We start from the raw sequence: 27,512 nt of genomic DNA on the forward strand, positions 1-27,512 counted from the left end.
GCTTACACTGCAGTAATGTAAGTGAATGTGGCCGCAAGTTGCTGTAACCGCTGCAAGAATGGAACAATTTTGGGATTTCTTGCGATTTTCAAGTCTGCGGTATATAGGAAAGAAGGGCATTGTAACCATACCTGGCAACTTTCATGACCGAGAAATTTACGTTTAATTCCCCCAGCGCTGCGCCACTCTATAATCTGAGCGATGGCTCTGGCAGCCATCAGGAGACCACTAGAGCTGTCACTCAGAGCAAAGGGGCAGGGCTGGCAGCGTTCTCTTAGAAGAACACAGGAGCACTTGCGGCAACGGGGGAATTAATTACCGATGGGAGGGGGACTGGGGTGAGGCACAAACTGACAGTGGTTCTGTGGAGAGGCAGGGTGGAGACAGTAGGTGGGCATGGGTTCTGTCAGTGGACAAGGGGAGAGACTAGGTGGGCAGGGGCTCTAAGGGGGATACACACCCTGACATGGGGGATACAGGTGGGCAGGGGCTCTGTGGAGGCTAACACCCAGAGAAGTAACTTTAAGATCCTGGTCCCCAATGCAAATTCTATAACAGTGCCCCCACCACCTTGGGTAATTTATCATTCTGGTGTCTTCTTATGTGGCTGAGGGGCCCAGTGCGACTGCTACCTCTGCACCAGAGCCATGCCCCAGCTAAGATCATAAGACCCCAAGTTTAGACCACCATATGACTAAATCAATACAAGTGATGCTCTAACGCTGTAAATATGACCCAACTAAACTCAATATATTAATTATAATGGATCCTTCCTCTAAATCCACGCTGCACCCTTCCCAAACACAGATCGAGACGTTCATGCTGAGACTTGATCACGCTGCAGAAAAGGCGCCCAACACGTCTCAGCAGAAAGCAGAAGAGCCACAAGAGCTTCTTACGCAAAGTACGTACGCTTGTCACGTACATTACGCAAGGCAGATCACATGCTCTGGAGTTTATTCACATTGGCATAAGGATATCCTGTGGAATAAAGTTCCGGTCTTGTGTAGGCAGAGACTTGTTGCATGATCGTGCTTCATTTGTAGGCGAGAGTTGTGTGTATCCGTGCGCTGCATCCTCCGCTCAGCAGACACATCCATTCACAACGATCAGGTACGTATTATTATATATGATCTATTTTTTATGGTGTGATTGTCGTTATCTGGCTTCTCTTCCATTATTGAGTTCCTGTTAACCCCTTATCTGCCTTTTCTGCCCTTCCTCTACTAAAAACATTGTCATTGCTTCTCACTGTCTCTATCACAATAAAGGCTGGGGCTATATGGAAATGTATAGTGCCAGACATAAGTCACTGGACCGCAGGATGCGGCTTTTGTACGTTTTGTGCGACTCCCTTTTATTTCCCTTTAAAGTCAATGGAAATGTCACATGATTGTCGCATGACATGCAAATGTCTAGTACTTTTATGGAATACCGCTGTTTAGGGTCAACTATAACTTTTGGCTTGCGCAACTTTGAGTCACAACTTACGCTGTGACGTGAAAGTCCAAGTGTTCTCCGGAAGCATGCGTTTGTATACGTTTGTGTGCTTTTTTAAAAAAAAATAAAATAAAAAATACAAGTCATATACTTCTTAAGGGCCTGTTCACATGAGCGTTGTTTTCTGTTGAGGGGTTAAAAAAAAAACAACCTTTTCACAACGGTGACAAACGGAAACCATTAGCAAAATATCCGCCTCCATTGAGATCAATGGTGAGGCAAACGGAATCTGAGGTTTGCCTTCCTGTTGAGGGGTTCCCCCTACGGAAAACTCAGACAGAACCCCTCAACGGAAAGCAACGCTGATGTGAACCACCCACCCTTAATATAAGTTATCCCTTTGTTTTTTGCGCTAGCAGAGGGTGGTGGGTCATAGGAAAAGGTTAACTTTTATTTTATAAAAAAAGGAATTAAAAATGTATTCGTTTAACTTACGCAAACGTAAAGACCTACATCTGCATACATCACCCGCTAAAGGGGCTATCTAGGAAGTGAACATTGGGGGCTGCAAATGAAATAAACCAAAAAAGCAATACTTACGGCCGGCGATCCAGCGCTGAGGCTCAGGTGGCCGTCCTGGTTATTGTTTACATGCATGTAGCATGTGACCGCTGCAGCCAATCAGAAGGCTCTGGTATTATGCCAGAAATACAACATATGGTTTCTGAGCCTTTTGATTGGCTGCAGCTGTCACATGGTACGTGCATGTAAACAACCACCAAGACTGCCGTCTGAGCCTCAGCGCTGGATCGCCGGGTGCAGGGATAGGTAAGTATTGCTTTTTTGGTTTATTTCTTTTATTTGCAGCCCCTGCTAAAAAAAAAAGTAATTTTTAAAGGATAAAGTGTAATGTCAAAAAACATTGTGATGTCACATTTACCGTTTCTTTTGAGGATATAGTGTGGACTGCATAGCAGTAATGGAGAACCCGCTATTCTGGCTCATAGATGCCTGTGTCTATAGTGCCACAGGTACTTTAAAGGGGATGTCCAGTTTAGAAAACCCATTTTAATACACCCTATTAGAGAATTCTGAGTTATTAGAGGTGGGGTCCTCTTTTCAGGATCCTCATCTCTTGGCTACAATGAAGATTTTTTACAAAGAGCGTCTCTCGAGGACCTGTCCTGTCCTGCATTACACAAGCAACCCATTGATATGAAAAGGCACTGTGAAATACTAAAATAGGACCTGTCACTACAGTATAAGTTTAACTACTTAAATGCCATGAATAGCGCTGTCTCCCTATTTGCAACGCTGTTTTTTTTTTTTAACTGGACCCCCCCCCCCCCCATTTCAACTCTTGTGCTGGCTCCCCATATGCTAATTTGCTATAGTTAGCTAACTGGGTGGAGCTAGCTTCCCTGCCTCTGATGCTGACCAACCAGCATGAGGCAGCTTGAGTTTAGTTCACACCCTGTTGACTAACTGCTGAAAATTAACATAGAGACAGCCAACGCAACAGTGGGACGTATGGGGGGGGGGGGGTGCTGGAATCGGGGAGGCAGCACTATTCAGGTCAGTAAACCAGTTCATCTTATATGACCTAGTGACAAGTTCTCTTTCATTTCCCCAGTAGTGGCGCTGCAGGTAAATTTGAACACTTACTCAACAGGTGATTGCTGGGGGATCCCAGCAGGGGGACATTTTGTGATCTGTTTGTTGTCAAGGGACCCTTCTAACAAGTAGGGATAGTCCAAATCTGACGACCCTTTTAAAGATCGGTAGGGGTCTATGAGCTGATATTTCATAAACAGAGGTGCCAGTGGTGGGAGGTGGTCAAAGATTGCCCCAATAAAGAATAAGGGGGCATATTCTGAAACTAACAGAGGAGAAAATACGTTTACTTAAAGTGTAGTAGATTGTAGGAATTGACATCCAACTGATGTATTGGAAAAATTAACAGTAAGGCTTTTTTTTTTTTATACGGTGCCTGTAGCCTACCATGGGCCCGTATTGTGTGTTGACACAGTGGTTTTTTATTTCACGCATTCTGTGATAATCCTCAAGAAAATAACTTTGGCATGCTCCATCATATACAATATTGCGGAGATATAGCATTGCTTTTACACAATATATGACTGCACACGTATTGCCTGCGGTTCCATAATACAGTTTTTTTGCAGACCCAGTACAAGCTCCGCGTGTAGTGTGATCCTACATTCATGTGCTAGTTCCTTCTATCTGACCCCTGCTTCTTACTAACATAGAGGAGAAAGATGGAAGGAAGTAACACATGACAGCAGAATCAGACTACACACAGGGTTCGTTTGTAGTCTGTAACCATGGAGACAGATCTACATAGGAGCTATAGACCTAAAACGGTAGGACATTTTGAATCAAGACTTATTGCAAAGTTGCTTATTGCAAAGAAATTCATGGCCTATCCTTGGGATAGGTCATTAATATTTGATCATTGGTGGTCCGACTCTTGGCACCACCGTGATCAGCTGTTTTAGAGGGGCTGTGGCGCTCATGCGAGTGCTGCTTCCCATTCATGCACTTCTCCGTACAGTGAAGCAGTGACACGCTAGTAGCGGCAGTTCACCGTATTACAGCCTTCTCTCATTCACTTGAATTATTATCCGGGCAAAACTGAGCGGAGCTGGCTGGAGACAAAGTGTCACGACGCGTTTCTAGCTAGTGGCAGGGATCCCAGTGGTCAGACCCCCGCCGCTCAGACATTGGTGCCATATCCTAGCGTTATGCTGTCAGTGTCTGCGCTATAGACAGCCTCTTTACTTTTAGGTAGGGCTTCACATTAAAGTGGTTGTATTGGTGTAATGAATGCAAACCAGGCATGGACCAAATTAGGGATGTCACGATACCAGAATTTTTCTACTTCGATACCGATACTTCGTGTAGTATTGTGATTCTCGATACCAAAACAATACTTTACCAACAATAATAATAAAAAAAGTTCTTCCATTTTCTGATGTAAGGCTCGTGGTGTGATGAATTCTGAACCTCCATGTGCCTCACATTAATAGTAATTAACCCCATCGTGTTTCTCACTGTCCTAATGCACAACATTGGGTTAATGTGTGAGGTACATGGAGGTACTAAATTCATAACCATATGTGCCTCACATTAAGTGAAAAAAGGCAGATTTAATTTAGTATACACACCATAAATGACGCTATAAATTTGTTGTGCAGGTTACTACGGTCGCGACGATACTAAATATATGTATGTTTTATGTATTGGGCCTTTTATTTTAATGTTTATTGTAAAAAAAAATGTGTCTTTTTTTATTTTATTTTAAATGTAACATTACTTTTATTTATTTTTAAACTTTAATGTACTGGCATATATCTCTCTATATGCCGGTACATTAGCCTGTATACTGATAGTAGTCAGGCAGTTGTTAGGACATACCGAAGTATGCCCTAATAGGAAATATGGTAAGACAGCCCTGGGGTCCTACAACGGACCCTGGGCTCTCTGCCCATATATGGTATGTCCCTCGATTGCGTCACAGGAATTGCCTGTGATGCTATCCAAGGGGCATCCCCCCCTTCTCATTTTCCCCTTGAATGCTGTGGTCAGCTCTGATCACAGCATTCAAGAGAATAGCAGCGAACATTAGAGGTTTTTCTGCTCTCCGCCATTAGTGCGGGTCTGAGGCTGTGTAATACAGCCATTGCCCCGCTCCTGACAAAAAGTGTGTGCGCGCGGTCAGCGCTGCACTAATGAGCACCGGCGCTGAAGACCGAGAAAATTGTGGTGCTTTGCAGTGCGCCCGCCATGTTCTCCGTCTTCAGTGCCGGCGCTCATTAGTGCAGCTAATTAGGGCCGCATCACATCATGCTGACCGCGCGTGCACACTTGTCAGCAGCGGGGCAATGGTTGTATTACACAGCCGCAGCCCCGCTCTGTCTAAATTAATGTACAATACTAAGCTATGCGGCCGCATAACTTAGTATCGAACTATATGAATTAACGGTTATTGAACCGTTTGAGGGTGCACGGTATCGAAATAATAACGCTATTTCGATACATTGTACAACCCTAGCAAATGCTCTGGGTGTCTGGCAATCCCCCCTCCATGACACAATTACATTTCTCACTGTCTTGTTTTCCTCTCCAGACAGGTGATATAACTATGGTGGTCACATCATCCTATCGCATATCTTTTGAGACGTGAAGAAAACTTTTTATGGCAATAACTATTTACATGGCGTTTGTCATGTGGATTACTCCCCTGCATATATTGATGGTGAATGGACCTGTTGGGCATTGACTATTTGGATTTTTGACCTTTGACACACGGACGTTTGGTTAGGAAACAAGATGGATTCCTGCAGACTTTACAGTCCGATCAATTCTGTTACGGTACTTTCCCTATTACTCTTGTTATCGCCAGGACTACTGATTGGCGAACGGATACATCAGCAGGATAGTTCGGGAAAACATGGTAAGAGCAGCCTGGGAATGTCACTGATTTCTTATGTTTTATATGTATAGCATGACCGTACTTCACAGAACTGTGCCTCTAAAATGTACGTTTACCCAATACATTACAGGATTGTTTGTTATCACTTATCCACAAGATAGGTGATAAATATTTGGGACCCCCACCGATCCAGAGAACAGGTGTCTTGAGCCCCCTGCATGAATGAAGAGTCAGGACACGCATGTGCGCTGCTGCTCCATTCATTCTCTGGGACTGCTGGAGATAGCCGCGCACTGTTATGGTGGGATAACCTCTTTAACCAATTTACTCACAAGCTAAAGGGGTTGTATCGTGACCCCTTTTTGAATAGAAGCTGGCCAGGAGTTCAGCTAATCGCTGTGGGTCTGGCTTCTCAAACCCCCGGCGATCCGCTGTTCTCACCACGTTGGCCCACTTTTTCCCCTGCAGCGCCCGCACAGGGTAAATGTAACATTACATGCTGACGCCCATTCAAAATCTTTTTTTTTTTTTTATCAATGTGTTTATGTTCCATCCTGATTTTGGCTTCCAAATATTGTCTACAAATATATCTGTGTGAATGAGGCCTTATAGAAGTTATGTCATTTAGTTCTATTGGGAACAACCATGGCTTCTATCGTGAATACTACTAGGAGGAATACGCGCACAGAAAATGCTTGTATTATTCTTTTATACGTGGATAGATTTATTGTTTATCCCATCTTGTGGTTAACACGAAGCGCAGGAAATAATAAGCCCGTTGGGAGAGTGAGCGATCTGTATATTTAACAAGCTGAGGGATCACTTTCTTCCAGGCATTTTGGTGGTACTAGCGGGAGCCATAACTCTTAGTGCAGGAAATTCAAACCTCTTCCCACGGACAGAAGGCACGAGAGCACAAGTGGCCGACTAAAAGGAAATCTTGGCAGACGTTCTGTGGAGCGTCATACGATTGATTGGAATACAAGCGAAGCTTAAGCAAAGCATTAGTGAAGAAACAGTCATATATATATATATATATATATATATATATATATATATATATATATATATATATATACAAAGATTCATGAAAACTGTCTTAATAGCAGAACTGTCTTTGTTGCCCATAGCAACCAATCACAGCGCAGCTTACATATTTCAAGAGCACTATAGAAAACAAAAGATGTGCTGTGATTGGTTGCTATGGGCAAAAAAAATACAGTTTTGCTGTAGTTTTCATGAATTTCCCCCATTTTTTTTTTTTTTTTAATTACCGGAATTCGTTCCAAGTTATCACACTAAGTTGTTCTATGAAATCCATCACCATAAATTAGTATTTATCCAGTGTATGAATATAGAGTATGTCATGTTACCTAACCCTACCACAGTAACTGTACACACATAGGGGGGACTTTATTACTCGTTCTATGCCAGACTTTTATTCACTTTTCTAAAAGGTGGGTGGAGCTTAACAGAAGGGTCGCCATACTGAAGAGAGAGAGGAGCGCTACGGCACTTTACTTGCGGGCAGCGCCTGTGCGGGCGGGGAAAAATAATAAAGTTAGGATTTTCATAGCACTGAGATAAAAAAAAAACGCTGCCTCATGCAATCTAAAATAGGCCGTGTCGTTGAAGGGTTAATATATTCTACACGCTACAGTACTTACTCTCTACGTTACTACTTATATTTAGTTCATATCAACCTCAAAAACTTCTCTAGGATCTGCACTTTTCTTACTGTGGAATCGCTCTGATTTCTCCCTTCTCCAATTAATCCTGAATTCAGCAGCGAGGCCCATCTTTCCCTTTAGAATTGAATTCAAATGTATTACTCTCACCCACAGTGCTGCACCTCCTTGCATCTCTTCCCCCATCACTATCTACCACCCTACCCGTGCTCTACGTTCTGCCAACTATGTAAGGACTCCCATATACCTCCGACAGAAGGCTGCAAGAGTATAAGCATACAGTGGAATATGTTGCCCGAAACCCCGGACAGAGCGATTCCTGAAGCACTGTGCCCCGGGAAACTCCTGAGGTCACTGTACATACTGATGTCAGAAGCTAAAATTCGGAAGTCCCCAGCCAGAGCATCGCAAGCGCTCTGGCCCCCGGCTACTGGTAAAACCCATGAAGTTACTGTCCATATTTGGATAGTGATGTTAAGAGCTTTACAATTCCGGAGTCCCCGGCCAGAGTGTCTGAAGCTCTCTGGCCAGGGGCTCCGATCCTGTGGAAGCCCCTGACCTCACTGTCCATATATGGACAGCGATGTGAGGAACCTCTTCAGGGCCAAAGTCTACAGGCAGAGTGCTTCCGATGCTCTCCCTGAGGATTCTGGCAGTGGGAAGCCAACCGCCGCCCCACTACACAGGACGATATCGGGGGACCCCCGTTTGGGAGATCTTAGACATTAATGGCATATCTTGTTGTTTTGCCCTAAATGTCGGAGATGGGTATACCCCTTTAAAATACCCCTTAATTGTGTTTCTCAGGAGCCACTAAAGACCCTCCAAGGTAAATTCTTAATCTTGTAGCGGGTTATTTGTCACATGTCGGATTATTAGGATTTCAGGAGCAGAGGGTGCCAATATAAAGGACTATTTGCTGTATTACACAGAGCTAGAATTTGTTGACTATTGATCGAGTGCTAGGCAGAGGTGGAACTTCTTTTTCAGTTATAAAATGTATATTAATCCCATTTATTTATTTTTTTTACAATTGTTTTCTTTCCCTTTTTTAATGATTTTTCTTGTTCTTGTCGATTTTATTTTTATAATGCACAATACCCTACTGTACAGTACAATGACCATTACAGTACGGTTTTAGGGAAATTTTCTGCAGATTATTTTGGAGGAAATGTGTAAAATTAAAGCAATTAGTATGTTAAATACATTAGTAATAAAACCATGAAGTTGTGTACATTCCAGAGAAGTGTAAATAATTGACCGACTTGTTTTTTCCTTATTTTCAATCTCTCGTAAAGAACCTGAATAGTCTGTTTTTTGTCATTGATGAGATAAGTAGATTATACACTGAAATTCCTTTATCCAGCATCCAATAATCCAGAAAGCTTGACAATCAGGCAGTTGTTTCCAGCGCAGGACTGCAATATAATGTGGAATTTGGCAAGATTAGAAAAAACTGGGTTTGCACACAGGTTATTTATTGCAATTTCTGGGGCGACTAATTTACAGTACACTGTAAACCCCATTAAAATTCAGCAGAAGAAAAAAACGACATCGACCATGTTGTCAGAGCACACGTTAGAATTTAAAGTGTAACCGCCATATAAAGTTTTCCCTAGAAATCAATAGTACAAGCGACTATAAAAGACTTTGTAATATATCTTATTAAAGAGAAATGCCTCTTTCTCCACTAATCAGACTCCCCTCCTCCTCCCTTGCCTCCTGCACTGATTACTCACTCTCAATTCACTGCTAAAATCCGTATTCAGTGAAGCAGAGATGAAGACAGATTATCTGCTCACTGAGGGATCAGGTTACAGTTGCCCATATGAGTCTATGGAGAGGGGAGGGCAGAGAAAGAGGAGCAGCTGCAGAGAGAGAGAGAGAGAGAGAGACCCACTCAGATATGCAGCAGCTGCTAGTGCTTTATCTCTCCCCAGTGCTGGATTCACATCTATACTGGTCATTACCTTTGTATAATGTCCTCCTTGTTTCTTCTAGGAAATGTTTCACTACCTCACCCCAGTTCTGGATAATATTTAAATGTCTGTCTGTGTCTTTCTCTGCAGATGGACACTCCTCCTGCTCCCCCTCCATTCCCTAAAAACTTCTATGGGCAGCATGTGACCTTATCCCTCAATGAGCAGTCTCTTGCCTCGCTGAATATGGATTTCAGCAGTAAATTGAGAGTAAATGATCAGGGTAGGGGGCAGAGGAGTCTGACAAGTAGAGAGAAGTATTTTTCTCTAAATCAATATATTATTATTTTTTTTAATATTTGATTGTATTATTGATTTATAGGAAAACATTTTAAGCAATGGTTATACTGTAATTTATATTAACATGCCACAATATTGTGCATAGATTATAAAAAGGAAAGGGGTGCAAAAAAAATTGGGAGATCACCTATTAAAATGTATTTAGCCCTCATTTCGTCCAATAAAGGAAGGTAAAAAGAAAACTATCTAGCGCAGGAACAAAAAAGTGGGGACTAACGGAGGATGAGAACTCGCCGTTGGGGGAGCCTCAACAATTCTCAGGTTACTAGCTGGTGATCGTACATGCTGTAGACTAAAAGATTGACTAGTAGTTTGTTTGCTTTCGATTTGAGTGTAACGTAATATGCTGGCCTTTTTAACTAAAGAATAATGCCTAATGCACTTGACCATGTGGGCTGCCCGAGTCCCGTCCGTAATCCGTGGAAAGATAGGACATGTCCTATCTTTCCACGGATCGGAGAGTCCGCTAAAGTGAATGGCCCGAGTGGCACTTGGGCGTGTGCAACTGGCATTAAACAAATAACCACAGGACCCAGATTTTATACATCATATACTTCTATATTAATTCACATAATTTTCAACATGTAATCCCGTCCATATAATACAACATGTGTATACAACTTTTTATCCTCAGCATTCCTGGACTCCATGTTGTCAGAGTTCGATGTTATCTCATTGTCTGAAATCCAGCAGCACTCCATCAGGAAACGGGATCTAGAGACGCAGTCTCAAGTGGAGCGAATAGTGGACTTTACTGCCCTGCACAGGTAATCCACATTGTACCCAATTGCCCTTCTCTACCCTGACACTCCAAGAACTAATGCTGGACGTACATGGGTATGTCTTATCCATTTGGGAGGGAAATGATCTGTAGGGCCAGAGGAGGGGTATTGAGTACTTTTATGGTTTGGAAGTGAACAATATCCCTTAAGATGATGGATAATTCTTCTGCAATGTCCCTTTTCTGATAGAAAGATTGCTCTTCTAGGTTTCATTCTCGTTCTTTAACCATTTCGTGACCAAGGGTCATTGATGCCCCCGTGTCCAGGTCAAATTTTCCATTTCTGATGTGCACTTCTTTAAACAATATCCTTGCAACCGCTTTGAATATCCTAACTATTTAGACTTATGAGGCTTTAATTTTCCAGATTAGTTTAATTAATTCCATGTTTTACATTTTTATTATGAGCTGACAAATCACAAAATATGTGGAAAAAAAACACTTTTGTAATTTTTTTAAATATATTTAGTCTTTTTCTCTCTCCACATAAAGAACAGATAAAGCGTTAAAGGGAATGTGTCGCTAGAATTTTTTTTTTTTAAATTTAAACAATTATTATTTAAGTGATTACACATTGTTTTAATTTTTTCACAAGTCAGGAAATATTATAAATTAGATTCTAAAATTCTAAAATTTCCATGTGCTGGTCACTAGACGGAGCAATTCCCAAAATTGCAACATGGTTAATGTGGTAAAGCAACCTCATTGCTTTATGCTGCAAATTTGGGGTAGACACACTCGCTCTAGTGTCCTCACACAATCCCCCCTCCAGTATTCTGGCTAGGATTAGATACAGGGCTCCGCAGACAGTATAACACTAACATACACGAACATAATACACACATCACATACACAAACATAACTTACCTGCCGCCTCCGCTCCTATGCCTTGCGCCTTCGCTTCCTTGAACATATGGCCGGAAGTCGTCATCTGACTGTCCGGCAGTGGTTTGCGGTCCGCATGAAAATGGCGCCGGACTTCGCTCTGCTAACGAGCTTCGTTTTGGTCTGAGTGGGAGCGGCGCATGCACCGTTCCCACACTGACAGCGTACGCTGCAGTGAATGGAACGGCTCCCATTCGCATTCTCTATGGGGATGTATGTGCCGTATTCCATCTCTGTATGTGTCGTTAATCAACACATACAGGGATGAAAAAATAAATGGCAGCCCCCATAGAGAAGTAAAAAGTAGAACACACGAACACAAATAAATACATTTTTTTTTTTTTATCATACTAAAAGCAATATCATAAAAAAAATAATAATTTCATGACACCTTCCCTTTAAAACAAAACTTTTAGTACCTTATCTGCCGAGATAATAGCACACAGGCTCCGTTATCTCTGGGCAGAAGCTGATGGAGGAAGAAGAGGGTGGAAGTGCCGACACGCGGGTGGGGGTGGGGGGGGGGGAAAGTGCAGACTGCTTCATTGTGTTCAGCGCTGCACTATAAAAAAAACACGTTTGTTTTATGAAACGAAGTCAAAGAGGTGTGGTACTTGTAAAGAGAGCCGACACATAGATTACTGCAGAGCTGCTCATGCTGAAGCAGCTTCTGCAGTCATTAAACCCCGATGCACGCTCAAGTATACGTGTTAACTGCACAGGGCATCAGCAGTTAGAACGTATATAGCCGTATGGCAGTCGTGAAGGGGTTAAACAAAAAAAACCCGACCGAAGATACGTGAATTACAAATATGCCTTTGTAAATAAACCCTGTGTAGGGGGTTGTGGGACGATGTACTCACCAGCACTGGGTGTGACTACTGGATGCAAAATGACAACAACCCAACAGGTCAAAGTGAACTGAGTTTAGCAGAACAAAAGCCAGCGGCCCAACATCCATATGTGTGGCTAAAAATGATACTACAGCTCTGTCCCGTTTACTAGAATAGGCTGAGCTGCAGTACCATACACCGCTCATTCAACCTGCTGATCAGTGGGGGTCCCAGGTGTCGGACCCACACCGATCATTGATGACTAATGTTAATTGATAATAATGTATATTTTAATTTCATGCCTCTCACTATATTTTCTATATGGCTGTGTTAGTCAGAATAATTTTGGTCATGCGTAGTCCAATCTGATGATCACCTGAGAATCAAGCTGTATAGACTGGAAACACACAAAACTTCCAATGGTGACATATAGCTTTTTATTACCTATAGAGAATGTGCTGTAAAAGCTCCGGACAATGAACAAGATTCTCACTGTCTGGAAGGGTTTCACTTCTCATACCTTGATCTCGCCAGTGAGGCACAGGAGATATGAAGATGGTCACCGTTTTCTAGGACTGTTATCTTCCCAGATATGGCCACCTTTTATAAATTTGTAGTGTGATTTTATTTTCTTTGTTGTGAAATATATACTTGATCAAGTTTAGTTTTTTGCAGGCATTTTAAATTGTACTTGACCTCAGATGCCGATCATCTCTCTGAAAATTTAAAAGCCGTGGTACTGGACGGGAACGGTAAAGGAAAAGAGTATCCCATAAAGCGCTCCGATTTCTTTACAGGACATGTTGTTGGTGAGTAGTTGTGTTTTTGAAGAACCAATTTCTTCCATTTTATTTTTAAAGAGGATTTTTCGCCAAAACATTTACCACCGATGCCTAGAACAAATAGTCCATGGTACCTCTGGCTTTATTTTAAAAACAGCGCCACTCCCGACCCAGCACTTTGTAGGGAATTGCAATATAGCCCCATTCAAGTGAATGGTTCTATGTTGCAAATCCCGCACAGGGCTAAATTGGGATTGGCGTTGAAGGGCCTATTCATTCTAAGCATTGTCTACTATTTTTTTTGCAAAAATCAAGGGGCCAAAATCAATAATTTACTCTATTAGAGAACTCACTTGTAGTAGATTCCCCTGTCTTTTAGACTCCATTTAGGCAGGTAGCACTTTGGAGAGTCCATGGGGATCCCGTTAGCCTCCTCATCTTTTTCATAGTAAACCTAGATCTATCCCTGTCACCGTTGCTATTTGCCTTCCACATACCTGGAAGCAACTTGGATCAATACGGTATCATTTATTTTCACTTTTTATTATTTCTTACTGGTGTGTTTTTCAGGGGAGCACAATTCTAAGGTCATAGCACACATCGGTGATGGCGATTTTACAGTACGGATAATGACAGATGGGGAAGAATATAACATTGAGGTAGGAGTTGTCAAAAAGTGCAAACGTCCGCTTCCATTGTGCTGTTTTTAGTATGAACGTGTATATAATATATATACTGTATATTCCAACTTTATTTTTGTATTTTAAATGCTGCTTTAGATGATAAGGCAGTTTGCTTCATACAGTTGCTTATTTTTTATGGGTATGCCATGAGCCTTGCACTGTCACTAACAGTCCATATAATCACTCATTGCCACATGTTCTGTTTTTATACCATTAACTATTTCACGTCCGGAAGCATGAGTTATTTGCGGGTAGCAGACTTTCTCCTTGTAGCATCTTCTTTCTCATGTCACTTGTATTTGGTGAGGAAGCTGAGAAGTTCCAGTGATTTCTAATGTTTCTGCTCCACTAAGGCCTCATGTACATGACCGAAGCCATGTGCACGGCCAAGGATTTTCGGGTCGGCCGGGGCGGAGTGTCACCCGCAAGCCGCCTGTAAATCGCGGGCCGTGCACATGGCCATTATTTGCTATGAGCCTGGGCCATGCACGGACCGTGGAAACCACGGTCGTGTGCATGTCCCCATAGGAATGAATGGGGCCGCAATTCTCCCGTGGATTTTCGGGGGCGTTGCGGCCGCAAAAGCACGTTCGTGTGCATAGGACCTAATAACCGGTCACTTGTCTCCAGCATTACCATATTCTCTACTAAAGGAGTAGGTACATTTAAAATTACAACCCCGTCAGGTTTACTCATCTTTTTATTACATACATTTTCATTGAAATTAAAAACACATTTTCTAGAGAAGTCTAGTTTTTAATGTGCCTACTCTGTGCTCCGGAAGGTCTATGTAACTACAAACATAGGCCCCGTGCACACGACCATATTTTTTTCCCTCCCGTAAATACGGGTCCTTTTGTCACACGCATTTAACCCATATTTACGTACCCGTGACCGTAAATACAGGTCTGTTGTCATCCGTAGTCCACTTGTATTTACAGACCCGTTAAAAAAAAAAAAAAAAAAAAAAAGTATTGGAAATGATGTCGCAATCATGTCCAAACACCTTTAAAAGGGTCACCTGATCGCTCAGACGCCATTTTCTCTGCTTCTCTTTATTCAAAAATTAAAATCCACTGACGTTGCCTAGCAACGCTCCCGTAATTACGGGTGCACACACGTAGCCACCCGTAATTACGGGAGCCCCATAGACTTCTATGGGCTGCCCGTGCCGTAATTACGGCCTGCAATAGGACATGTTCTATCTTTTTCAAGGGCCCTGGCACCTTCCCGTATGCAAACGGTAAGGTACCCATGGCCAATAGAAGTCTATGGGCCCGTAATTATGGGCGTTTTTACGGTCGTGTGCATGGGGCCATAGTCTTTCATAGAAGTAAAATATGTTTCTATACCGGTAAGCGGCCCTTTCATTTTAGATCCCCTCTTCTTTCAGCCACTGTGGAGGTTTACAGGGAACACGTTGAGAGATAATCTACTTGTCTACCGATCTGAAGACATCAGAGAAGTGTCCCGTCTCCAGTCATCTAAAGTCTGTGGTTATGTCCAACCTGAACAGGATCTCTTCAGGAACCTGGAGTCTAGGGAAACCCATCAAGGTAGCTGCTTCTTATTCATCTCTGGCTCATGGCCATTTACTGCTCAAAGTCTTGAAAACTATTGGTGTGAAGTCCTAACTATTGGTTTGAAGCTAGAGCTTAGATCATATTAAAGCTCAGAATCCGCTTTCAAATGGTACCGGGATCACAGCTCTAACGAGTGCTGCAATATTCAGAGCGCAACACTTGTTAGAAGTCGGGGAGCAGGGGAGGGGGAGCTGCAAGTGAGAGCTGTGTCTGTGTAGGGAGGGGGAGCTGCAAGTGAGAGCAGGAAATAAGATCTCAGCCTGTTACTGTGATCCCTCCCTCTGTACAGCCTTCCAGTAACCCCAGGAGCGTTATACATGACCCACCCCCCCTTACCAATGATGAGAGCGGATATGTGCTCTCTGATTGTGACATATAGGGTTTCCTTATCTACTTAAGGGGTTAGAAGAGCAGTTTCATTTGTAATCACTCCCAGGCCATTTGTATACACCATAACGCAATTTCGATCGAAGATATTGGTCACTTTAGTTTTTATAATTATGTGAAGATATATGCATGTAGACATAGGCTTAAAGAGGCTCTGTCACCAGATTTTGCAACCCATATCTGCTATTGCAGCAGATAGGCGCTGCAATGTAGATTACAGTAACGTTTTTATTTTTAAAAAACGAGCATTTTTGGCCAAGTTATGACCATTTTAGTATTTATGCAAATGAGGCTTGCAAAAGTCCAAGTGGGCGTGTTTAAAGTAAAAGTACAACTGGGCGTGTATTATGTGTGTACATCGGGGCGTTTTTACTACTTTTACTAGCTGGGCGTTCTGACGAGAAGTATCATCCACTTCTCTTCAGAACGCCCAGTTTCTGGCAGTGCAGACACAGCGTGTTCTCGAGAGATCACGCTGTGACGTCACTCACAGGTCCTGCATCGTGTCAGACTAGCGAGGACACATCGGCACCAGAGGCTACAGTTGATTCTGCAGCAGCAGCGTTTGCAGGTAAGTAGCTACATCGACTTACCTGCAAACGCCGATGCTGCTGCAGAATCAACTGTAGCCTCTGGTGCCGATGTGTCCTCGCTCGTCTGACACGATGCAGGACCTGTGAGTGACGTCACAGCGTGATCTCTCGAGAACACGCTGTGTCTGCACTGCCAGAAGCTGGGCGTTGTGAAGAGAAGTGGATGATACTTCTCGTCAGAACGCCCAGCTAGTAAAAGTAGTAAACACGCCCCGATGTACGCACATAATACACGCCCAGTTGTACTTTTATTTTAAACACGCCCAGTTGTACTTTAGCAAGCCTCATTTGCATAAATACAAAAATGGTCATAACTTGGCCAAAAATGCTCGTTTTTTAAAAATAAAAACGTTACTGTAATCTACATTGCAGCGCCGATCTGCTGCAATAGCAGATAGGGGCTGCAAAATCTGGTGACAGAGCCTCTTTAAGTGGTATGTATGAACTCTGCACATCATGAAATTTTATTTTTTGAGGAGGCGTTGTGCATCTCGGGTGAGACCATTCGTTACAAACGTGAATTTTTAATTATTTTTTTAACAAACGTTACATTTTGATGAATGTGCCCATGAGAGTTTAGTGGCGTTTTCATAATATGCCAGGTGTCTACTTTTAGAAATTATATGGGGTATGGAATATGTGTGAAAACTTGCTCCCAAGCCCCTGGTACAAAACGGTTTAAAAACCTCTATCACCTGATAGAGCTCTTCATTTTGCCATTTTTAGGGGGAGATGTGAGGTGCGTCTACATCCACTAAACTGCCTCCAATCAGGTGGTGAAGAAAACTGTAACATGGAAGACCTTGACACCAAAAGATTCAGTGAATATCTCCCTGGATCAGTGTCATACTGGATGACTTGAGAGTGATGGGAAGGCAGGTGTCTAGTCTATGCCTGGCCGTATGAAAGGGATGACGTTAGTGCAGAAATACAAGTGTATCTATCATTCTTCTAGTGCCATTTCATAAAGGAAGGCCGCCAAGTGACAAGCGTTCATGTGTTTTCCACTAATGGTCACTTAATGAAACGAGAGCCTTTTCCTTCTGTCGACAGCTGCCGATGTCTTCGATTTATCTGCTGTAGGACAGCTTTGTTGGCATTGTAGTGTCTTCTCCAGAAGTGCACAGGTTTTTCATTGTCTGTCGCACAGCTGTAATGATCATCCTTGTAGAAGGTGAAAAGCAAAGACTTGATATTGGCACCAAGTGCCGCCCCTCCGCTCCTTGGCTGCCCACTCACATGTAATAAAGAACAGCTACTGCGTGGGGAGAATCTTGTACTAGAACCTCGGCTCATAAGCAGCAGGGGAGACTCTTCTCTGTGTGGGATGATGTGCCATTACATGCACTGCAGCTCTATGGGAGGTGGACATTAATGTCCGTACAGCCACGGTCAATAAACTAAATTGGGGAATATAATGTAGGAGCTGTTACGGATAAGAGCACTATGATATTTTATTGTGACTTTATATACAGATTACTGCTAAGCATATTCGCTTGCATTCACATCTAGTAGAGCTCTTACAGTGAATCCATGTCGTGACGACTCGTCCACCGCTCAGAAGAATTTTAGGAGCAAAAACATTAATCTGCTGCTAACAGATAGAGGACATCTGCTATAAGGTGGAGACCGAAGGGTTAATTGTGGACGCCAACATGTTGCTTGTAGAGCGAGCTGTCCACATCACTTTCCACCCTCCATTATATGTTCGGCTCTGCTGAATGTGTGTGGTGATTCCTGCGGGGGGAGATGGGCCCACAATATGAATGCACTGTTCTGTCTATTACACACAATGCAGAGCCCTTGTCCGAGATGTTTCACAGCAGGCATAAATTGAGACTCCTCCTGGTCGCGTATAAAAAGTCTGACGTCTGTCAATGACACATTTCCTCATCATCTGATTTTTGTATGTAATTAAGGACCTGAGGGCTCATTCTAACGAACGATTTTCACGTCCGCGTGCTGTCCCGATTGTAGAACCGACAGCACCTGGACTGAACACTGAATTATCCCATTAACCTATGTCAGACGACAGGTTGTTGTTTTTTTTTTTTTTTACAAACCATCCGTCCGTGATAAAATCAATCTCAGCATGTTATATCTTTGTCCGTCTTTCACGCAGGAATGGCCCATTGAAGTTAAAGGGTCTGCGTGAAAAACGGGTGCCACACAAATGCCATCCGTTCCGTTTTTCACGTATGGTTGTTTGGAGACACTTGAGAAGGGAAACGGGAAGTAGAGCCAGAGCAGCGTGGTCCTGAATACAAGACCTGGTCAGAAGTAAGAAATATCTGACAATGCCCTCGTGTGACCATCCTGGGGGTGTTTTCAGTGGGCTGGGACAATTGAGGACATTCTTCAGATTTCTGACACAATCCGGATGGAAAAGAACTGTCAAACTGAAGAAAAAACTGATACAAACTTATTCAAAATCATCCGGACTGCACTTGAACAAGTTTTACCAACGCTTGAACTGAATTGCGTTGTTTAGGGCATATTCAGACAAGTTTACCTCACGCAATTTTTTTTATTTTTATATCCTAAGCCCTAATTCACACCTGCGTTTGAGGCTACTTTATGGGGCAGATTCCGTCGCAGATTCCATTGAAAATACCTGAAAACATAGCGCAGCACCCTTGTGCTATTCTATCCATTAAAAGCACGGACACCCCGACTAAAAACAGACGGAACCCATTGACGTTAATGGGTTTTGTCTGACGGGTGCCGATTGTCTCCGTTGGTCAAATGTTCTTGCAGTTGCCCCTAGCAACGACCTGCACTTTCATATTACAAGTTAGGACCGCTGTACGACGACACAGCCTCCCTGTATTCCCCCATGCTACCGTTTCATGCAGCCGCCCCGGCGTTGAGCTGATCAATGTGGTTCTGGCTTCTGAAGCTCACGGTTATCAGCTGTTATTGCCGGGGAAAGTTGCACCCAGCCACACATATTCCCTACCGTAGTAGCGTAACTATGTAATATATGACCATACATCTAACATGTCGTCCATGAACCCTAATAGGGCATATGGAGAGCGTCTGTCGTCATGAGACGACCCATTTGATCAAAGATGAATAATGCAAGAAAAAGTACAGGTGAAAAAAGTCCCATGCTTATTTCTTGCATGTCTTTTGCTTGAGCCTCAGAGTTACTTTCCGCTGAACCCTTTTTTCTTGGGCATACTTCCAGTACTGAAATCTTGCAATTCCTCATTCTTTTTTGAGTACTACAACCTACTTCCACTGTTTGAGATGCTTTACTCTTCAATCCGTTTCCGCTATCTCTTCTGTAGTTTAGCATCAACCACCGTTTAATTTAGGGCCTGTTCACATCTGCGTTGGAGGCTCCGCTAGGGGCCTCCGTCACAGATATGGCCGAAAATATCGGACACAATAGCGCATCGTGCTGCACTATTGTTTCCAGTAAAATGGAGACCCCGATGGAACCCATTAACGTCAATGGATTCCGTCGAGTGTCCGTTGTTCCAAAAGCAGGTGTGAACAGACCCTTACAGTTTCTTTTTTTTCATGCCTTTAATGCTCTATACTCCTTAGGAGTAACTTCCTATGACACTTGGCCAAGGCTGCATATATTTTCAATGGGCAGAGGGGGAATATGCTGCTGTCAGACAACTCTGGCGGTGGCTGATCTACTGTGAGAACCAAGGATTAAGCATCTTGAAATCCAACATGCCTGATCCTTCTTTCCTGTGACATCTGTCAACGGGGGAGAGTCGGGACACCCCATACACATTTGATGGTCGGCAGGTCCTGCCAAGCTTCAGCTAATATTTATGCCCACCTTTTATTTAGATATTCATATAATGGATCAGTGTGGTAGCCGTATATCATGCTCCGAAACCAGATCTTATTTCTGTAGGAAAATCATTCCCAAATGTAGCTTGGTCACCCTACTAAGATCACCTGTGATCGATGGAGCCTTTGAGGAGTTTACAAACACCCTTTTGCTGAAACGCTGCTCAAATTTAAAACTACTCTGATCGCAGATCAGCAATGGAATATACCTAGGTCTCAAAAAAAGACTGGATTACTGGAAATTTTTGTAGAATGATTTTCGATGTAAAATGATAGAAAAAGCTGCTTTAATGTAAAAGACACTTTATCAGACCTGTTTTTCAACAAGGTGTCATTTCGATGTTTTATGTATGACTCTAACGTTCACATACAAATATTTAAATGATTTTACCATGGAAAACTATTTCATAACCACAGCTAATATTATTGAAATTTGGTTGCTATTTACCCTGTGTCATGCCTAGTATAGGGTCTGATGGGCGATGCATTTGGTGGTGTCTGAATCCCTGTGTCATGCAGTGACCCCTCAGGCCCTTGTCATAACACAGTATCCGTTTTGTCCTGAGTTTTTTTGTTTAAAGCCGTCACAGCGTTATGAATGACGTTTATGGCATGTTCGTGGATATGCCGTAAATTATGATAGAAAGGTGGTCTCCCCTCTTGGGGCCTTACCTTAAGTCCCATGCGCACGACCGTAAAATTTCCCGTAATTACGGGCCCATTAGTTTCCATGGCCAACGGACACCTTCCCGTATGGTTACGGGAAGGTGTCTGTGCCATAGAAACTTGCCGAAAAAAATAGGACGTCCTAGTCTTTTTATTTTACGGACCGTGCTCACATACTTTATAATGGGAGAATAGCCAATAAAAAGGGTCGGCTGTCCGCGGCCGGCTGTGCCCGTAATTATGGATCTTAATTACTGGGCACGGGCATGGTACCAAACCGAAGAATTGAGGTCCAGTGACTCCCGTTGCACTGTTAAAGAGGACCTATCTCTTGTGAAATGGGACCACAATATAATATGTTTATGAAATTATATCTCATGAGGTAAAGTGAGCATTTCCCTCCTCCACTAATGATCTGTCTGAGCCAACGTCCATCTGTAAATCGACACCCAGTACCCAAGTCTCGTGAGCGTTTGACGGCTCTCTGATCTGAAAGCAACCTCTTGTGTTTGTGACACGATTGAGCATGACCAGTATCTGTGGAAATGTCGATCTGCCATGTTGGATGTTTTCGGTTGTCGTCGGTGCAGTTTTTGGAAAGTCATTGATGCCAATATCAATGGGAGCCCTGACCAGACCACAGATCAGGACAGAGATCGATCAGCGATTTGTCTATTAACTTATGGAGTTGTCGTCCAGAACAACAACCTTTACAGGCCAACCATGAACGATAAGTTGTTCAGAAAACGACCGTCTAAAATCGCTAATGTGTGACCAGCTTTAGAGAAGACAAGTTTGTGGGGTTGGAATTTTTTGCAATAGTGTTAACCGCAGTAGTCCTGATGGAGTTAATCTTATCAATCATCTAATCTGTTTTTTTTTACTGAAAAACTCCGCCCATGATACCATATTATAAGAGCATAAAATCAACCTTGTTAGGAAGGTCACTTTTGTTCTTAACGGAAACTAGAGAATCTAGTCAAGGTCAATAGTTTTCTAGAAAAATGACCTGCTACATGAGTATAAGATGCCCTCAGGTTCCTTAGGGATGTTCAGAAGAAATGAATCATCCAAAACCGTTGGGTAAAAGACGCTCATTAAACTGTACTAAGTTCTTCCATAGCTAGACAACCAATTCTGTGCAGAGCACTCTGCCCGCTCCCTACAATTTTTCACTTGTCTTACTAGAGATCACTTTCATTTTTTCGAGGACTGACACTTACCAACAGGAGTTTTTTTGTACTATGTGGGAAGTCCCTTTATGACCCTCATATTGGCTGTAGTGGGCAGGGTGCCATGAGACGTTCACACTGAAGCGTGTCGGGCAACGTCACAATGAACAGGTTATTTGTCTTTAGTGACATTGGGCATGTGGTATCAGTCTGCTCTCTTGTGTGACTCCGGGACCACTTGAGTTTAGTGACAGACCGCTATTATACTATTGTATAGAATAAAGATGACGGAAGTGAATATGATGTGTTATTTCCTGGCACAGCATGTGTCATTTTTTTCATTGTAACTCTGACAGTAAGTGATGAAATACTAGCTATAGCATAGATTTAGAATACTTCTTCCAGTAGATAGATTTTTGGGGGTAATTCCCCATCCCAAATTTAAAAAAAACAACTAATTTGCCTTAATTTCATTTTGTAAATCCTTAGAATTTTTTTGTATACCAGACCTAACATCTAGTAGATCCAGTGCCGGATTCACTAAGTTATGAATGAGATTTAATAGTTAAATCAAATATCTGAACTTGGCTGTGCCCAGAACTCTTCTTCTTCTTTTTCTTCTTCTTCTTTCAGTGTTTGCGGTGTTATCTTCCTATGTAAGCCAGTTATGCTGACCTTGTAAATGGAAGTAGGAAGTTGCTGAGTTTACAACCGCCATTTGCAGAGGCTTTGGGGGGTATCATCTTGTCACAGAGTCACCCAGGTGTTATCGAATTTCTACCTCCACTATCCTGCCTGTTCCTTCATTTTTGTGACTCCTTTTTGTTAGGTTTCTTACTAAATAGATGTACTAAATCCTGGGAGTAATAGGTCAAAATAATGCAAGACAAATCGATAGTGAGGGTTGGATCCTTAGGGACATCTCTACATGAACGGAGGCCTACTTTATTGATTGCGTTACATGAATGGTAGTTTTGAAGCAACTACTGTATGGCTTCATTCACATCTGCGTTGGAGGCTCTGTTAGGGGCCTCCGTTGCAGATCCGGACAAAATGACCAGAAACGATAGTGCAGCATATTGCGCTATTGTTTCCAGTAAAACCTTGGACACCCCGACAGAAAACATAGGGAACCCATTAAAGTTAATAGATTTCGTTGGCCGCCGTTGTGTCCATTGTGCAACTATTGGTTCCTATTACGGATCAGAGCAACAAAAATACTGAACGCAGATGTTTAACATAGCCAAACCGGGAATATACTTGTATGGGTATGTGCACACGTAGTGACCAAAAACGTCTGAAAATCCAGAGCTGTTTTCAAGGGAAAACAGACCCTGCTTTTCAGACGTTTTTTGACCAACTCGCATTTTTCGTGGCGTTTTTCGCGCCGTTTTCGCGGCGTTTTTTACGTCCGTTTTTGGAGCTGTTTTCATTGGAGTCTGAGAAAACAGCTCCAAAAACGTCCAAAGAAGTGTCCTGCATATAATGTATATAAGTGTCCTGCACTTCTTTTGACGAGGCTGTATTTTTACACGTCGTCGTTTGACAGCTGTCAAACGACGACGCGTAAATGACAGGTTGTCTGCACAGTACGTCGGCAAACCCATTCAAATGAATGGGCAGATGTTTGCCGACGTATTGTAGCCCTATTTTCAGACGTAAAACGAGGCATAATACGCCTCGTTTACGCCTGAAAATAGGTCGTGTGAACCCAGCCTAAGGCTTTGCTTACACAAGCCTCATGGCTTTCGTTTACAACAGAAGCCATGGCACTAGGACGCATTCAAAATGACACTGACTGACCCCATTGACTTTAATGGAGTCCATTAGAGTTCCAATATTTTTGGCTGCAAGGATACAGCTGCATATCGCGCCATTCTTGCTGTCAAAAATACCGGCATGGCCAACAGAACCCCGATGGAGTCTCCTAATACAGATGTGAACAGAGCCGAAGTTAAATGGACTAAGTAAGTGTCAACTTTTATTTCTTTATTAAGCAATTAACTTTTTGTTTTTCATTTACAGAACTCTATCTTTATTTCTGTAGCCTGAGCTTTCCAGGAAAGGGAAATATATTAATAAAACATGATTTAAATAACTTTGTTGTTGGAAGACTTTGACACTGCTCTCCGTTTCCTGCAATAGTAATACTGTATATTCAGCATGGAATCTCAAAATAACATTCCGCTTCCTGTAACCGAGAACATCATTTTATGCGTCAAGGAGAGCGCTTGCATTTCGAAATGATTTTTTGTAACTTTTTTTAAAAATTTTTTTTTTGGTGCTCTGTACTTATTTTTATAGTTCTATTTATGTATGTATATAATTTTAGAATGTCTAAACCCTTCTGGAAATATCTGCCAATATTTAACTTAAAAAATGCATTTATTTTCTTGTATTCATCTTCATAGAAAAGAGAACCCAATGAAAAAAAACAAAAAAACCTCAAGAGGATATATTTATATTGATCAGGGAACTGGAACACATCTCCATTCAAGTGGATGGGGTTGTGCTGCAGTTCCCCAGATGGAAAGTAGCCTGGGAGCCGCTGTGCAGGGAACAACTTCAAAGGGGCCGCAGCTCTAAACTCATTATAGGTCCTGACAGTCCTTTAAGTGATATGCCATCACTTTCTGAGATGGGAAAACCCCTTTAATGTTTTCTAGAGACACCATGGAGGAGGCAGACGGCTACAGCCACTAGACTAACCCCGCAAAGTTGAAGTGAAACGAACATAGATCACCATAGGATTCTTTGCTGATCTTCGTTCAGTTCACTTGAATGACAGGGAGTTTGGTTCTCGTGGCCATAATACGAATGCTAAAATGTGGCTGCTTTATGGACATCTGAATGCGACCTTAGACTAGGTTCACACTGTGTTTGGCCTGTATGTACCCCATATACATAGGGAAATTCTATGTCTAAAGGGGGGTTTTCACATGGTAACGAGTGCCAATCGGCGATCACAACATGTCGTTCCACGCTTGTCTGACCAATGAAATATGATCCTTGATCCCCTTTGCATCTTGTTGTCAGCACATCCCCTTTTTTCACGGGGAGATGTGCTGCCAACAAGCAACCATTTTTTGGGCCGCGTAAAAGATCCAATTAGCCGACAAACGTGTGTTTGCTTGTTTGTGGGTACATCTCTGTTTACACGGGCCAATGATTGGGAACAATGAGTATTCATACGATCGTAAAAGGGCCTTAACACTATCATTACCCAAAAAGCGTGTCCTTTTGGCATATGTTTGGCTGTTAAACTTTAGTGGGGAAGCTCGGTGGTAGGTGTAATGGTAGTCGTATTGGTTGTTTTTGTTTCTCAAAACAATTGATGACCATCAAGAAACGGCAGAATTTTAAAAACTTGACAAAGAGGACATGTCAAGTGTGAACAGAGCTTTAAGGCCCTTTTACACGGGCCACTTATCGGGCAAACGAGCTTTCATGTGGACACTTGTTCCCGATCAATGTCCTGTGTAAACAATGCGATATTCTACCGACAATATAGAAATGTATGAGGACGAGCAATTGTAGTAACGTTCACTCGTCCCAAAACATAGCTCTTTGTGAATGAGGCAAACGAGCGCCTATCAACCAGCTGTCTCGTTGATCGGCGCTCGTTTACATGGCCCATGACGGGCCGTGTAAGAGGACACTAAGGCCTCATGCACACGACCGTAGTTTTCCGGCTGCATACTATCTGCAATTTCAGAGTTGCAATTGCGGAGAGTATTGGACACTTTGTATCCTATGGGTAAATGCACACGACTTTGGTTTCCACCGTCTGTGCATTGCCCGGACTGCAAAAAAAATAGTCATTTTACGGGCCGCATTTGCGGTCTGGGCTCCTTAAAGTCAATGAACGTCTTGTGTGTGCACAGCCCGCGGATGACGTCCGTGTTGTACGGCTACAGTCGTGTGAATGAGGCCTTACAGACAAAATCTTTGAGATCTGAGTCATATGCGTCCCAAGTGTTTCTGTTCTAATATTTGTTTAGTGATATAAAGCTCATTCTCATATGTAGCCTATACAGATGATGTCAGTGAATCAGTAATGGGAATTATATGTATACACTCTGCCTTTCTACTGCTTTTCTTCTGTCTGCCAGAACTGATCATGTTTGCAAAATAAGGTGACGTCGTATTTCCCTCTTATTCTAAAAACTATTCTTAGAAACTTCTAGATCTTCTTCTATAATTTTCTTTATAACATTCGTTATATATAGCTGCCTCCTATAGCTGAAACCCATCTCTATTCACACTGGTATCATAGCTTCCGTCTTTATAGGGTCCATGACGGATTTGACTGATCCATTTTATGATTGTTGTTTTTTTTCCCTCCCGCTGACTTATGATAGGGCTGTCTGGTTTTGTTATTTTGCTTTTTTTTACTGGATAGAATGGAGTAGCAGAGAATACTATTCTGACCGTCAAAAAGCAATGGGAACTTTACAGAAAATAACGAACAAATTCCAATTTCTATATATCAAGGCCATGTGAATAGAGAGAAGTGTGAATTATGATCGGTATCCATAATAAAGAAGGAGAACATACTGGATCTAATGTATAGCCCATCTATGAGATTTGAAAGCCTCACTCCAGGTTTCTATGGGCAGCATATCCACATTTTATTACACCTTGTCCAACTTAATAATGTCTACCATTAGTGGCAGGCACACAGTGTCTCCTGTTGGTGCCAGTCAGACAATGCCCTCCATTAGTGCCAGGCACACAGTACACCATTTGTACTTGCCTATCCCTGCTCCTGCGATGCGTGGCGCTCTTCTCTCTGCCATGGAAGATACAAGTGAGCAGCCAGCAGGGGGCGCTCACCTGTATCTTCCAAGACCTTCACTGTCTATCATCAGTGCAGGGAAGAGAGAAATGAGCTGCTGTCTAATGGCGGCATTCTGTTCGCCGCATAAGAAGGATGCAGCTGTCCTTTCATAGGAGTGTCTTTCTTACCGGGAAACCGGCAAGCATGTCTGGGCCCTGATGGTTGGGGGCCGCATAGTGTGATGTTGTATGCATCTCCTGGGTTGCAAATTTTTTTTCGTGAGAGTTCTGTGCGAAGCAAGAACTAAGTCACAGCAGAAATTGTTATACCCTGCACTGTGCTACTCACTCATTGTGCGGAAAAGTAGTTGTCTAGCTCTATACTGATGGCAGAATTGTGGATTCACTAATATTAATACTCTAGCATCAGAAAAAACCTTGTGATTGTCACAAAAACTTTCAACCTTGTCAGATTTTTGTGACCTTCGCAATGTTGCTACACATTTTTTTTTTGTCCTAGAAAATCACTGCAATTACATGTAACCCGGGTCTAAATGATCTTGTACAGTATGTGTATTGGAGCGTGTGGGGGTACTAGAGCACTACTTGAGCACATACACGCTCCATATAGATGTTCCCTTTGGGGAGATTTGCTCAAATGTTGATTTTATTGTCACCGTGAAGCAGTGACC

The 27,512-nt window shown here is 42.6% G+C and overlaps 1 protein-coding gene across 1 annotated transcript in view; it reads left to right on the top strand.

Moving 5' to 3' along the window:
• The first annotated feature begins 982 nt into the window (after positions 1-982).
• Positions 983-27,512, top strand: part of ADAM17 (ADAM metallopeptidase domain 17) — an 83,899-nt gene continuing 57,369 nt past the window's right edge. The window contains exons 1-6 of the mRNA XM_075861117.1: positions 983-1,113; positions 5,588-5,914; positions 10,495-10,627; positions 13,035-13,168; positions 13,712-13,800; positions 15,218-15,380. Coding sequence (XP_075717232.1) covers positions 5,791-5,914; positions 10,495-10,627; positions 13,035-13,168; positions 13,712-13,800; positions 15,218-15,380 — 643 coding nt within the window. The 5' untranslated portion in view covers positions 983-1,113; positions 5,588-5,790. The remainder of the gene's footprint in view (positions 1,114-5,587; positions 5,915-10,494; positions 10,628-13,034; positions 13,169-13,711; positions 13,801-15,217; positions 15,381-27,512) is intronic.

Source organism: Rhinoderma darwinii, chromosome 4, assembly GCF_050947455.1.
Source record: "Rhinoderma darwinii isolate aRhiDar2 chromosome 4, aRhiDar2.hap1, whole genome shotgun sequence".
Lineage (NCBI taxonomy): Eukaryota > Metazoa > Chordata > Amphibia > Anura > Rhinodermatidae > Rhinoderma > Rhinoderma darwinii.